This window comes from Hibiscus syriacus, unplaced genomic scaffold, assembly GCF_006381635.1.
Source record: "Hibiscus syriacus cultivar Baekdansim isolate YM2019G1 unplaced genomic scaffold, ASM638163v2 tig00003041_pilon, whole genome shotgun sequence".
NCBI classification, from domain to species: domain Eukaryota; kingdom Viridiplantae; phylum Streptophyta; class Magnoliopsida; order Malvales; family Malvaceae; genus Hibiscus; species Hibiscus syriacus.
The window spans coordinates 8,751,210-8,765,608 of record NW_024061960.1 but is presented as its reverse complement, the minus strand read 5'-3'; the positions used below and the strand labels follow the sequence as shown (position 1 = coordinate 8,765,608).

At 34.2% G+C, this 14,399-nt stretch overlaps 1 protein-coding gene and 1 pseudogene across 1 annotated transcript; one reads left to right on the top strand and one right to left on the bottom strand.

The window, feature by feature from the left end:
* Window positions 1-3,914: 3,914 nt before the first annotated feature.
* On the bottom strand, window positions 3,915-7,009 carry LOC120171729 (pentatricopeptide repeat-containing protein At1g05670, mitochondrial-like). Its single transcript, XM_039179385.1, has 2 exons — window positions 6,795-7,009; window positions 3,915-6,322 (listed from the first exon to the last, which is right to left on the bottom strand). Exon 2 carries the CDS (start codon window positions 6,178-6,180, stop codon window positions 3,928-3,930), a length of 2,253 nt encoding a protein of 750 aa, XP_039035316.1. The 5' UTR covers window positions 6,181-6,322; window positions 6,795-7,009; the 3' UTR covers window positions 3,915-3,927.
* Window positions 7,010-11,566: 4,557 nt separating this feature from the next.
* On the top strand, window positions 11,567-12,202 carry LOC120173903 (annotated as a pseudogene).
* The last annotated feature ends 2,197 nt before the right edge of the window (window positions 12,203-14,399 follow it).

Sequence of the window (14,399 nt, the reverse complement as noted above, 5' to 3'; positions counted from 1 at the left end):
TACCGCTCCACGTCTTGAACTTTATTTGGAAGCCGTCTCTTATAGGCTCCCACTGGAGTTTCCAGTCCATCTTATCAGGTACGGTTTGCAGTACCTTTTTTCCCGTCATTCCCAAACTAGTCGACAAACCATCTAGCTCTGCTGCCGGAGCTGTTCCGGCTTTGACGTACGGTTTCTTGATCGTCGTCGGCGACTAGATATTTCTCGAGGTGACTCCTCAGTTTCACAACCTTGGCTTTTGTAAAAATCTCCATATATGAACAACACAAGGAAAATGGTTTTTGAAAGTATTATGTATACAGGGGAAATATAAAATAAGCAGACATGCAGTAATTTTGTTATTCTAGAATGGGATTGGAATTTGATTATTCTAGATTTTCAGAGTATAGTAATTGGCTGGAAAAGTTTGTTTTGTTTGATATTTCTTGTAAGGATTAAAGTCGTTGGAATTTTATTTAATTTTCTTAGTAAGCAAGGTTATGAAGGGACAAGGAAGATTCGAAGATGAAGTGGAAATTAATATTATGGAAGGGATGAAAGTCTAAAGTTTGGATTGACAATTGAAAAGAAAATTCCAGCTCAGGTGCTAGCCCTCGTTTATTACAAGGGGAAGTGAAGTCAATATCCCACGCGCTCAAAGGGCGTTACTCAATGTAGGCCAAAGTAGGCCTGTAAACGAATCGAACGCACACGAACGGATGTATGTTCATGTTCGTTCATTTAATAAATAAACGAACATAAACGAACACGAATATAAACGAACAAATTTTTTTTTGTTCATGTTCGTTCATTAAGGAATATAACTTGTTCATGTTCGTTCATTTAATAAATAAACGAACATAAACGAATACGAACATAAACGAATACGAATATAAATGAACACGAACATAAATGAACACGAACATAAACAAATATGAACATAAATGAACACGAACATAAACGAACATAAACGTTGGACATCTTACCTTCCATTATTCTTTCATGAAAAATAGTCGACAATGCAAATCAACAAAATCTACAGTGATAAATAGCGTAAGAGCTAATTAGCAGTGAAACGAACATAAACGTTGGACTCTTACCTTCCATTATTCTTTCATGAAAAATAGTCGACAATGCAAATCAACAAAATCTACAGTGATAAATAGCGTAAGAGCTAATTAGCAGTGATGAAATGTTTGAAGATATCAGATATTTCAATCGATCTTTTAAAGATATTAAATGATTCACACGACTTTAATTTAACACTATAACATTTATCGTAGTGGTCTATAATTACATATGAACAATCATTTTTCACTACGTTATTTTAATAAATTCGCCGACTAAAAGTTTTGTGACATCAATGTCGGACTTTAGTGAGATTTGCTAATAATGTTCATTTCCATTGGCAGAGTAGAAAATTTAACAGCATGCAGCTATTAACTCTTTTCAAAAATTGACTGGTATTATTACTAAACCACCATTCACAATTTTAACGTACCTAAAATCTACTCCACAATTAAAGGTCACACAAGAACTATGAAAACAAAAGTTCATTGTCAAAGTGTATTTTCTACTTATTAATGGGTTCTGTATGGAAAACTCATTACTTCCGCTATTACACCCTTGTTCAGAAATTGACTGATATTATTGCTAAACCACCATTCACAATTTTAACGTACCTAAAGTCTACTCCACAACTAAAGGTCACACAAGAACTATGAAAACAAAAGTTCATTGTCAAAGTGTATTACTTCCGCTATTACACTTTCAGAAATTGCATAGAAACTTTTGTTTTGTTTTCTGGCAAATTCTATATAATTTTCTCTTTACTAATGCTCATATATTTTCGATTGTTACATTTATCTTCCCATCTATTTTTAAAAAGAAGTATGATGTTTTCTTGAGTTTTAGATGTGAAGATGCCCACAATAACTTTACATTTCAACTATTAAGCCAAATAAAACAGAGAGAGATGAAAACAGACATGTAAAACTTCAGATTGCACTATAATATAACTTGTTTTGAAGTTTTCACCGATCGTCTCCACTCTCTAGTGAATACTAGAGTTTGGGAAAAAAGGGGAAAAATGAATATAGGTGTGAGGTGCCTCACGAGTTAACATATTGGATTTAATCTCCAAATAAAATTGGGTTAATTATGGAGTTGGTCATCAGAATATCAAATTAATTAATATTTTTAAGATACTTACAAATTGATCACCAAAATGGATTTAAGAAGATTGAGTTATACATAAATGAACGAACATAACCGAACGGACATAAACGAACATAACCGAACGTTCACGAACATAAATGAACGAACGAGACCTATGTTCGTGTTCGTTCATTTAATTAAACGAACACATAATCTTTTTCGTGTTCGTTCATTTAATAATTAAACGAACATAAACGAACTTTCCGCCGCACGATTCATGAACGGTTCGTTGAACGTTCAGTTCATTTACAGGCCTATCCACACGTATTTGATTAATATGTCTATACCGGGATTGCGAGTGGGAAAGTGCTTTTGGTGAATGACGCGTGGGATTTGTTATTAGTGAGGAAGGTTTTACCGGTTCCCTGATTGTCCTGTCGTCTAGATGCTTTCAGGCTGAGACCAATGACTTGAAGTTGTGAAATTTCTTAAGATTAGGAGCAATGTTTCTATTACGATTTTCTTTCTTTAATCTTTCTTACCAGGCTGAGACCAATGACTTGAAGTTGTGAAATTTCTTAAGATTAGGAGCAATGTTTCTATTACGATTTTCTTTCTTTAATCTTTCTTACTAGCGGGGAACATTGATACAAAACAAATCTTAATGATCAATAAAATTGTGTCGTTTAGTGTTTGTTCCTTTTAGTAAGACATCGTCGATTCGAATCTAATAGTATGTTTAATATTGTGGTTAAAATCGTTTCGTGTATATGGTAAAGGTCTCGACTTGGCTGCCTAGGATTTATATATATATATATATATATATATAAATAATATATAATAATCTTTGTTGATGAGAAGATTAATTAATTCCTCGATCATTAGTAATTAATCTTTCTAATTTAGATAGAGAAGTATCATTGATGAAATAATAATCATAGATCTATATTTGAAAAAGAGAAAAATAAATTATCATACAGAAAAAAATATTCAATTGAGATCCATCTCATCTTCTCATCTTTAATTGGAGTATTTATAAGGGTTTTAATAAGCGCGTCAATCATATGACACATCACGTGATTCGTTAGAGGCATTATCTCTATACTATAGTTGATTTATTATCTAATTGAAACTCGAGTATTTTCAGAGAAGGTTTATGGAAGAATAACAAATTATATCTCTTAGTCGAGAGAAATGATATAAAAAAAATTGATCCGAGACTTGTAAGGTAATGTATTTTGTCAACTATGATGATTTATCTCTACTGATTTGGACGAAGAACCATGACTAATGAAAAAATTACTATTGGCCGGTGTTTGAAGGAGAGAGATAATGAATTATCATGAGAAAGAAGGAAATGAGCTAACCGAGATTCATCTCTTTTCTGGTCTTGATTGTGGTTAATTAAAGTAACTTTTAGTGTACGTTTCAATTATAGGATTATTATGAATTGTTGGCTGACGAGTCAGCCAAATTTGATAGTCAAACTTTGAATTTTATTATGACGAGTCAGCCAAATTTGATCGTTAAACTTTGAATTTTATTATGACGTACCATGAGATCCTGTCAAAGATTCTATCTACATATTATAATTGATTGACCAACTGATTAAAATTTGAATATTTTCAAAGATCATTTTGGAGATATAACAATTTTAATTTACTTATAAAATTAAACAAAAAATCTCAAGAAAATTTTTGGTTACACAAGCAAACCCAACAATATCAATTTCAGCCATGACAACCCGAGAGCAGCTAGCAATCAAGAGGAGACCAAATAAAAAAAATCAAGCTACTTGTTTTCATTATTAAGCTTGGTTACAAGGCAGTTCTCTATCACTTCATCGCAAAGTTCAAGTGTGGTTTCCATGTTCCCTTCTTCATAGTTTATATCAACAAAAATACTATATATCTCCTTATCTGCAGCCAAGCCTTTTTTCCTCATCTCATCGAAAATTTCCCTCGCCTCACTCAACTTTTTCCTCTTAATAAAACCCTTTATCAGCACGTTGTACGAACTCGCCGTAAGATCATATCCCTTATCAATCATTTCTCTGCGTAAGAACCATGCCTCTTTCATATTCCTCGCTTTACAGTGCCCTTGTATCAAAATGTTATACGAGTTGGCATCCGGTATCACTCCTTGCGCACGCATACCTTTCCACATTGCAGCCGTCGCACGCATATCTTTTCGCATACAGTACTGCTTCATAAGACAGTTATATGTCGTCGCATTAGGCGTTATACCTTTTTCCAACATCCATTGCAGTAACTTCTCACCATCTTCCAGCAGTCCAGACATGCAAAACCCGTTCATCAGCACATTGAACGTAACAAGCGTGGGTTGAATTCCTCTATGCAACAACTTCCTCAGAAGCTCATGAGCCTTATCTATCTCCCCTGTCTTACAGTAAGCATCCATAAGAGTGGTGTACGTAATAACATCGGGATGAAGCCCTGAGATCTCCATATCTTTCATCAGTTCAATAGCTTGAGCGATGTTTCCTGATTTACAGAGCCCATTGACAAGAGAGTTGCAAGTAAAAATGTTCGGTTGAAGGCCCCTTCCACACATTTCATGAAGAAGCTCATTCGCTGTATCTACCTCCCCGCATTTACAAAGGCCATCGGCAAGTGCACTGTAAGTGACAACATTTGGTATAAGCCCCATTTGCACCATCTGATTGTGGAGGGTGAAGGCCTCTTTCATTTCACCTGCCTTACAATAACCGTCAATAAGTGCTGTGTACGTAAATTCATCGGGTTCCAACCCTGTACCAAGCATTTCTTGAAACATAGCACGAGCTTCTGTCATCTTTCCGGTTAGACAAAGTCCACGGATTATAGACGTATAAGTTAATAAATCAGGGACAATTTTTCGATCCTGCATCTCATTTAACAACCTATACGCGAAAGAAATATTCCCTAGCTTACAGAAACCATCTATAAGAGTTGTGTATACCACATTATCAGGGAGTATTCCCTGGTTCAACATCTCTCTCAAAATCTTCTCTGCTTCGGCTACCTTACCAGTCTTACACAGAAGATAAATTATGCTGCTATAGGTATAAGGGTTAGGCTTTAATTCTTTCGTTTGCATTTCGTCAATGAGTCGTAATACCATTTGCAGCCTCCCTGCATGACAATATCCATTAATTATGGTGCTATATGTTACAACATCAGGAATACAGCCCCTCGACTCCATCTGCAAGAGTAAACGGTGAGCTTCTTTTATTTTCCCTAATTGACAGAGCGAGTGAATGATAATGTTGTACGATGCTGTATTCCAACAAATGCCAATGTCAGGAAGTTCAACGAAGACCTCTACAGCCCTCCAAAACCCATCAAAATGATCTTTTAATTTACCAAGATATACGTTTAAAGAATCAACAGAGATAATCAACCCATAATTCAACATTTTTTCGAAGAGCTTCCTCCCATCATCAAGCAAACCGGCTTCAACAAGAACTTGAAAAAAAACATCAAACACATTGGGATCTGAACCCCAGTCCTTGTAAGTGTAAATTAAACGCTCAAGGAAGTAACTGAATGATAGACCAATATCCAAATCAGGTTTTGACCAGAAGTCATGAATAAGTTGATAAGCCATTTTTAAATCTTTTGAGGCTACAGCAATTTGGACAACAATGCAACGGGCTTCAAGTGTCGGGTCCCTACGCAAGCATGCCCACTCAAAGAAATCCAAAACAAGTCTGTAATCATTCTTAATGACCATCAGAACCCAAATCAAATGATCAGATCTAAATTTGGACTCATACGGTTTTAAAACACGACAGAGCGGCTCAGAACGGCGTAGTTTTATTGAATTTGAGATTTGATGCACAAGTTCTGAGTCCTTGATGGCAGGTTTCTTTGGGGAATAATTGGGAAAAGGCCTGGTATTGGCATAATGTGACGAGTGGAGTATTTGGCCAAAATATCTTTTTAGAATAAATCGACCAGAATTTAGGGCAAAAGTTTGGGGGTAGCAATTAGATAAGCACTGGAAACAATGGCTCAGGGAAGAGACAGAAAACCTGTTCATCTTTGCAGGAGAAACCCATCACGAGAACTTTTGAGGATCCTTGTTCAACAATACAGCAATTCCCCTCCATGCGGAAGAAACAGAATGAAAGAACTTTCTCATCACACCATCGTACAGAAAATGCAAATTATCATGGGAAAATCTGCATATATTAGGATGAGGATTAATACACATCAGTACGGTAGCAAATCAGTCAAACCATAGTTTCAGCAATATGTTATCATTACTAAATGCTAAATGAGATCAAGTGCCCAATAAAATCATTACCAGGCAACACACTGAATCAATTTCTACAAATTCACCATTCTCTTCTCATTTCAGCTAAACTTTTTTTTTTCCAAATAATAATTTCAGCTAAACTTTGTATATAAACCACGGGCTGATTTGGAGCCAAATTCAATAGTTTAACAATACATGAATTGGTTTAACAAGAAGATTTCGGGAGAGGGGAGCTTCATGCATATCAATATATTGCCTAATTACTCGGAAAATAACTTGGAAAATGTCAGTTCACCTCTCTGAATTGTACAATCAATAAGCATATCTAATGATTTGAAGTAAATGAGAAAAGAACATACAAATCAATGCCATTCAGACAGTGAAATCTAATGTACCTGATATTCTCCTTTCAGCAAAGCATGTAAAATCTGCTATTCGAATCGGTTTTGAAATAGATAGGGAAAAATCAATACTTCATCTATTTAGCTAATGATGCCTTTACTTCATATGGTAATAATAGTCATAAAGATCAACACCTCACGCAAGTCTTATGCGAAACGCAAAGGCTCATTCATCCAGATTTCCACAGCATCGTATTCAGTGGCCTTTTTTCTGACGATGGAGACGATGGAGAAAACACATAAATTAGTTAACAGCTAAAATCCCATATCCAGTTCTGCAACTGGAAACTTACAAAGAGCCCATACAATCACCTCTAAGATGCATTCGAGCTAAAAAAATATACCATCAATCCCTATTGTTTGTGCAGGGAAATAATTTTGAACCACGTATTAACGAAAGAAGCTTATTTCAACAGCTTAAATATATAACTTTTTCTATACCCATATGAATAATTCTCTCACAGGCAATTCATCAAACATCAGGAAAGCTAACTTTAGTTTCTTTACCATAAGCATGGCAAAACAAAACAACAATTCCTATAACTATATCATCTCATTTGAATCCATATACAAACCCAATAAAGGGATGGAACTACACTTGGTAGCGGATTTCAAAGAACACTTCAAAGGGGAAAAAAACGATGGCATAGAAAAGAAAACAAAGAAAACCCATTAACAGGAAAAGTTAAAAAAGTTGATACCTTGAATTTGAGCAAAATCATTAGCAACCTGCTTTCATTTGGTTTCGTAGTGCCGATAGAGGCACAAAGATCTTGCTTCGGCTGGAGAACCAGGGACCAAATTGCAGTCGCGACTTGAAACAGTGATTCATCGTAGTCATTGGGCTTCTTTATGATTTTCTTTAGATGTCTATTGGGCTTTCATATGTACAACAACCTAGAGTTTATTTATTGTTATTTGTTGATAGAATTATTTACTATTATTGACATAGAAAATTAGTTACGTTTTGGTTTTTAAAAGTTTTTTATTTCATGTTTTTAAAATTAGAAAATATTACATATAAAAAATATTTTTTTCAATAATAAACATATAAAAACACACACATATATATATATGCTTATAATAAAAATATGATAAATAAAATAAATTTTTTCTATATATATAATGAATTTATACTAAAGTCAGAAATTTAATACTTAATTTTTTTCCAAAAAATATTTTTCATGTTTGATCCAAATTAATTATTTAATTAAAATTCTAAAACAATTAAAAATATTATATTATATGATAATTTTATAAATGACATTATAAAAAAGTGTCACGTTCAAAAAAAATTAAAATATTTTAAAAATACAAAATTATATTATTTTATATTTTAATTTTTTATACAAATATAAATGGCTAGTTTTAATAAAGAAGAAGAAAGTACAAAATTACAATTAAGACTTACAATCATAAATGTAATCTAAACGCATAATTAGAACATTTCTTATAAATATTAACACAAGAAATTAGAAACACAAAAATTAGTCACTTATTAAGGTCATAAGTACCATATAAGGAAAATGTTAAAAACTCATCTAGAAAGCTTGAATAAAATCTAGATACGAAAAGATATGACTACAATGGCAGACGAACCACAATAGGAAATCAAACTACTAAAAGATCATCGACAACTATAAATTAGAGTTGAACATCATGAGAAAATTATCTTCGAACGTAAATTTTGCATCCAAATCTAATCCAAGGGTTCACATAAAGGAAGATCACCGTGATAACAAATCAACGTCATCTTAATCAATTGTGGCAATGTCAAATCTAAACCCGAAAAAGTTAAACGTAGAGAACGACCAAATGATCGACAAAAAAAATCGAAAATGTACTATAAAAATAGAGAAATGTCATAAAGTCGGAGTTATTAGAAACAATAAAAACAAAAACAAAAATGTACTATAAAATATTTTTTTAATATGAGGTAAATACAATGTAGTATATGTTTCAAAAATAATTCTCAATCATTTGATATTAAATGTTCGTACCCGTGACATACTCTAACAAATAAGAAAGAAAGGAGGCAAGCAACACGTATACAGAAAACTATTGAGTATTAGGGTTTTAAACTTTTTTATATTATTATTTTAGATTTTCTAATTGCTGTTAAGTGATATTTTTTCACGCTATATTTTTTAATTATACTAAACATTATATTGATAAATTAAAAGGTAAACCTAAAATGATTATAAGATTATGATTTAAATATCCAATTAAACCCAGAAAAAATTAAAATATGAAGGTTTGCATAAATTGTGCATCCAAATCTAATATGAAGGTTTGCATAAAGTATGCTCATCACGATAACAAATAAGCGTCATCTTAATCGGTTGTAACGACGTCAAATCTAAACCTGAAAAAATTAAACGAAGAGAACGACCAAAGGATAGACAAAGAAAACTAAAAATATACCATGAAAATAGAAAAAATGCCATAAAGTTAGAGTTATTTGAAACAATAAAAACAAAAACAAAAAAACAGTATAAAAAAATTGAATTCAGAGACAGTCGACTATCTTCACCAAATTAGTGTTGTTGTGAGCCAAACAAAGAAGAAAGAAAGGGGGCAAGCAACACATATAGAGAAAACTATTGAGTATTAGGGTTTAAAACTTTTTTTTATATATTTTTGGATTTTCTAATTGCTGTTAAGTGATATATTTTATAGTTTTAATTATACTAAACATTATATTGATAAATTAAAAGGTGGACCTAAAGTGATTATAAAATTATGATTTAAATATCCAATCAAACCAAGAAATAATTGAAACATGTAATTAAAGGGGAAAAAAAGATATGCCAAAGCCTTAAGCTGGGAGAGAAAAGGATGCATCAAGTCTAAAATCAAAGATATTAGCCTCTCATACATGAAAACCCCTAAAGAAGCAGAGGCCATTTAACTCCACGTGCATTGCCAAATGTACAAACTGAGATTTAATGCTGACTGATTAAAGATGGACACCACTGGTAGCTACCACACACAACACCCGTTAAACTTGTTGTTAAATCCAAAAGAGTATATAAAGCGAAAGATCGTCTCCATTCCCTGCTTTTAATATACATATCATCTTGAACTAATGAATGCTTTCTTTTATTTGAATATAAAAGAGCATTTATATTCGGCAAAATCTCATCTTGATTGCTTTTTTGTAGTTGTGTAGATTATTGCTGTTCTTCTTTCAATGGCAGTGGACTGCGTATTTCATGAGAAAGACAGTTAAGTGCCGGGAATAATGGACCTTTATTCATTTGTATGTTCAGTGCCTACCCTTCTTTTCTGGGTGGAGGGTTAGGTAGAAGCAATATATGATCAAAGAAACCTTTACATATATAAACTGTAAGTCTTAAATAATAGTTTATATATTTGTTTCAAGGAAGTAAAATGTTCTTTAAGAAGACAAATTTTGCTGTAATAACTAATAAAAGGGAACATATCGAAACTTTTAATATTCTGTCGAGTGTAGTGCTAATTAAGCTTAAAGCTGGTTGGAGGGTGTGTGTAAGAGAGATTCGGCACTTCATTTATTTCTCATATGAAAATTCTGCCATCTTTCCTATGAATGTGGATCCATCAAGCAAATTTATACAAGTTTTTCTCTAATTAATTAAAAATGTACAGATTAAACAATTCCGGGAGTCAACGTCTGCTTCCTACAGCATATGCCATATCAAGTTGTGGCAGATCAACCCTCTTTGACAACCAGGGTCCTTAGCAATGTATCAAGGATTTGAAATTTCATTGTTCCGCAATCCCCGTATCCATTGTCATTTCTTTGGCTATTGAAGTCTATAGAAGTATTACTCCATCAACCAAAGCTTCTAAAATACTTGAATACTTTTGGAGTTCCATCGTCTTCGACCAACTAATCTCTTGACAATGACCACTGACAATTCACGTGATATGTCAAAGCCAAATATATTATCAAATAGTCAAATATATTTGTGTCGAAACAATCTACAAATAATCATTATGGCCTAAGTTTAAGACTAAGACAATTAATACTTGATCATTCTCTACATATGGTCTTCATCATAATCACTAAATACATTTCTCTATTCAAACCAAAAGAGATAACTTGGTCTATCGTGGTCACAGCCCATATTTCCTATCAACGGTCATTGTAGACCTAGGGCTTGTTTTAGAATTAATTTTACTCAGATTAAGCTCATGAATTCGCCAAACGAATATTATTTTGACGAATTATATGTATTTTTCGTAGCCATTTTGTTTTCACACCAAGAAAAAACAATGTACTTGTGCAATGACTTCTCTTTTCCTCTTGTAAATTTATCTTTATTCCCCCAAGTTGTGATTTTGACTGTGAAACTTCGTCGACATTTTACGACGTGTAGGCGATCGAACCAAGATAACATGAATCAACTAATAGAAGCTTTAAAAAGTAGATTAAAAAAACTGGTCATCATTCGACAGCAAAGCCAGCAATAGTGAAGAATAACAAGACATCTAAATAAGTAGGGAAAAGTGAAGAACCCTAAAAGCTTGCCAGCCTTTAGTAAAATTTAATGTTAAGGGGTGAAGATAAAATTTATCGAATAATTGTTTTTCGAGTAGTATGTCCGGATGATCCAAGGGGACTGAACCACTCACTCATTGGTACAATATATACCAATACCGGACGAATACAAGCATCCCTATTTCCCTCTCGCATTCTCTAAGTTTATCCAAAACAATGAAGCTAAAACACTTCTCTTTCTTCGCTCTCCTCCCCTTCATCTCTTTGATCTTTCTTCCCCCTGGTTTCGTCTCAGGCCTGCCAAAGAGCCTGTGGCAATCTCCCGATGAAGTATCCGTTCAGAACTGGCGTCAGTTGTGGTGATCCACGCTTTCAGCAATACGTAACTTCTGACCAACAAACACTCACCTTGAGAACACACACCGGAAGCTATCCCATAACCAACATAGACGACAGCAACCAAGTCATATACATATCGGATCCTTCGATGTCGACTTGCGGCGGTTGCTCTCAGACTAGCAAAGGCTTCGGCCTAGACTGAGATGCACCCTTATCTTTCACAGATGACAACGTTTTCACTCTCCTCGACTGCTCAACCACTTCGTCACCCATTTTCAGATCCAACAGTTACAATGTTGATAACAGTAGTGCCGTTCCCCTGTGTGATAAACAAGGTGCACCAGTTTGTAGTTACTTGTACTCTTGCAGGGCAATTAGCATGCTCAATCTCCCGATTTCCACATGCTGCGTTTACACACCAGTCGATCTCGGCCCATCGTTCGAATTCAACTTGTAGAAGTTGCAGTGCTCTTCGTATTCCGCTTTCTATCGCTTCAGTGGCCAAGAATCAAACCGTGATAACTGGAAGTACAAAATATCACTTAAATATAAATTCAACGTGTATAACAACGGGTGAATTCACGATATAATGTTCTCGATTTTTTTTATTCACGATATAATGTACATTTCAGATTAATTGCTGGTATGGGGTGAATTCTACAGTGATCTCGTAGGACGCCATGCAATCCAGGCGACCTTGTAGGACGCCATGCAATCCAGGCGACATACGGGAGACATACGAGTGACATACGAGCCATACAAGCCATATACTCACCATGCAGACGAGCCATACCCATGCAGACGAGCCATACAAGCCATATACTCACCATGCAGACGAGCCAGCCAACGGAGAGGTCGCCATGCAAACGAGCCAGCCAATAGAGAGGTCGCCATGCAGTCTGGGCGACCTTGTAGGTCGCCATGTAGTCCCGGCGACCTTGTAGGTCGCCATGTAGTCCCGGCGACCTTGTAGGTCGCCCCGGCGTCCACTGCCTCCCGAGACCATGCATGCACATGCAGCCAAATAAACTTCACGTGCTCCTGCTCCCCGCTGCATGCCTGCATGCATGCCAAGATAACTTCACGTGCTCCTGCTCCCCGCTGCATGCCTACAGCATGCCATGTGATCCTAGCTCACGAGACGAGACCATGCATGCACAATAATTGAACCATTGTTGGTGAAATAATTGAGGCAGCCGGTTATATATGGGGTGTGCAAATTGCAGAAGAAATCACACATAAAAGAAAGAAAGAAAGGGAGAAGAGATTGCATCCGAGAAAAAGAAAGAAGGGAGAAAGAAAGGAAAGTAAGAAGAAGAAAGGAGATAAGGTAAATTTGTTTATTTAAATTAGTTTATTATTATAAATGTTAATTAGTTTATTAGTTTAGGGTTATATGATTGTTAGTTAAGTTATAGTATACATAAATTAAAAATTATTTAATTAGTATATGTTTGATAGTTCTATAGTTAAAAAATAATTAATTAGTTTGTTTTGTTAATAGTTAGTTATAAAAAAAATTATTTAATTAGTTTTTGTTAGTTAAATAGTTAAGTTATATTTGTTTGTTGAATATATATTATATAAAAATTAGTTAGTAAGTTTATTAGTAGTATATTATAATGAAAAAATAGTTTATTAGTTAGTTTTAGTTATATAAAAAATATTTTATTAGTTGTTTAAGGGTTTGGTGTTTACGTTTATTTTTAAAAAGTTTAGTTTGTTAGTTTATTAGTTTATTATATTATAAGTTATTATATTAAAGTTTAGTGTTGTAAATTAGTTAGTTAGTTTATATTAGATTATATTAAATGATTTTTTATTGGTGTTTACGTTTATTTTATTTAGTTTGTTTAGTTTATTAGTTTATTATATTATAGTTATTATATTAAAGTTAGTGTTGTAAATTAGTTAGTTTTTAGATTTATTAAATGATTTTTTATTGTTGTTTAATTTTTACAGATTCATTCCAATGGGTGACCAAATTCCACTGTTGAGGCTTGACAATGAACATATTTCAAGTCATTTGGGAATAATGGTGAATATTTGTTTAATGAATTTAATAATAAATATTATTTTATGATTGTGATTTTTTTTGAAATATTTAATTGTAGGAGGAGCGAGCGTCCTTCGTCTTCGACTACATAAAGTGCCCAAGCCACACCCACTAATAGAAAATTTGCAAGAGGGATTACAAGTTGGTCCCAGGTTTGATCAGTGCGTTGATTGAACGCTGGAGACCAGAAACGCACACGTTTCATTTGCCGTGTGGAGAATGCACGATAACTTTGGAGGATGTGGCAATGCAACTCGGGGTCCAAACTAATGGGATGCCGGTGGTAATGTCCATGAGTTTAATAAGGTGGAACAACTTTGCAACTTGTTTCTTGGGAAAGCGCCCGTACCACCAGAGTGTAAAGGGTGGCGGGTGAGGTTGTCATGGTTGAAGAATGAATTTCAACTTCAATCAAATAGTACGGAGCACGAAATTATATATGCAACACGAGCATATATATTACAATTGATTGGGGGAATTTTGATGCCTGATAAATCCGGTAGTTATGTTCACACTCAATATCTTCTTTTTTAACAAATTTTGAGAATTGTAGGCAATATAGCTGGGGTTCGGCGATATGGCGTTCTTGTATCGTGAGATGTGCAAGGCGTCATTAGTCGTGAATGATAATAATACAGTAGAAATCGGTGGATGTCTGTTGCTTCTACAATCATGGGCTTGGCATAGACTTCCGTTTTTGACACCGATTAGTCGGACT

What these genes read in the sequence shown, in the direction of transcription:
- LOC120171729 (XM_039179385.1), bottom strand. Translation starts at nt 6,180, where the DNA reads ATGAACAGGTTTTCTGTCTCTTCCCTGAGCCATTGTTTCCAGTGCTTA.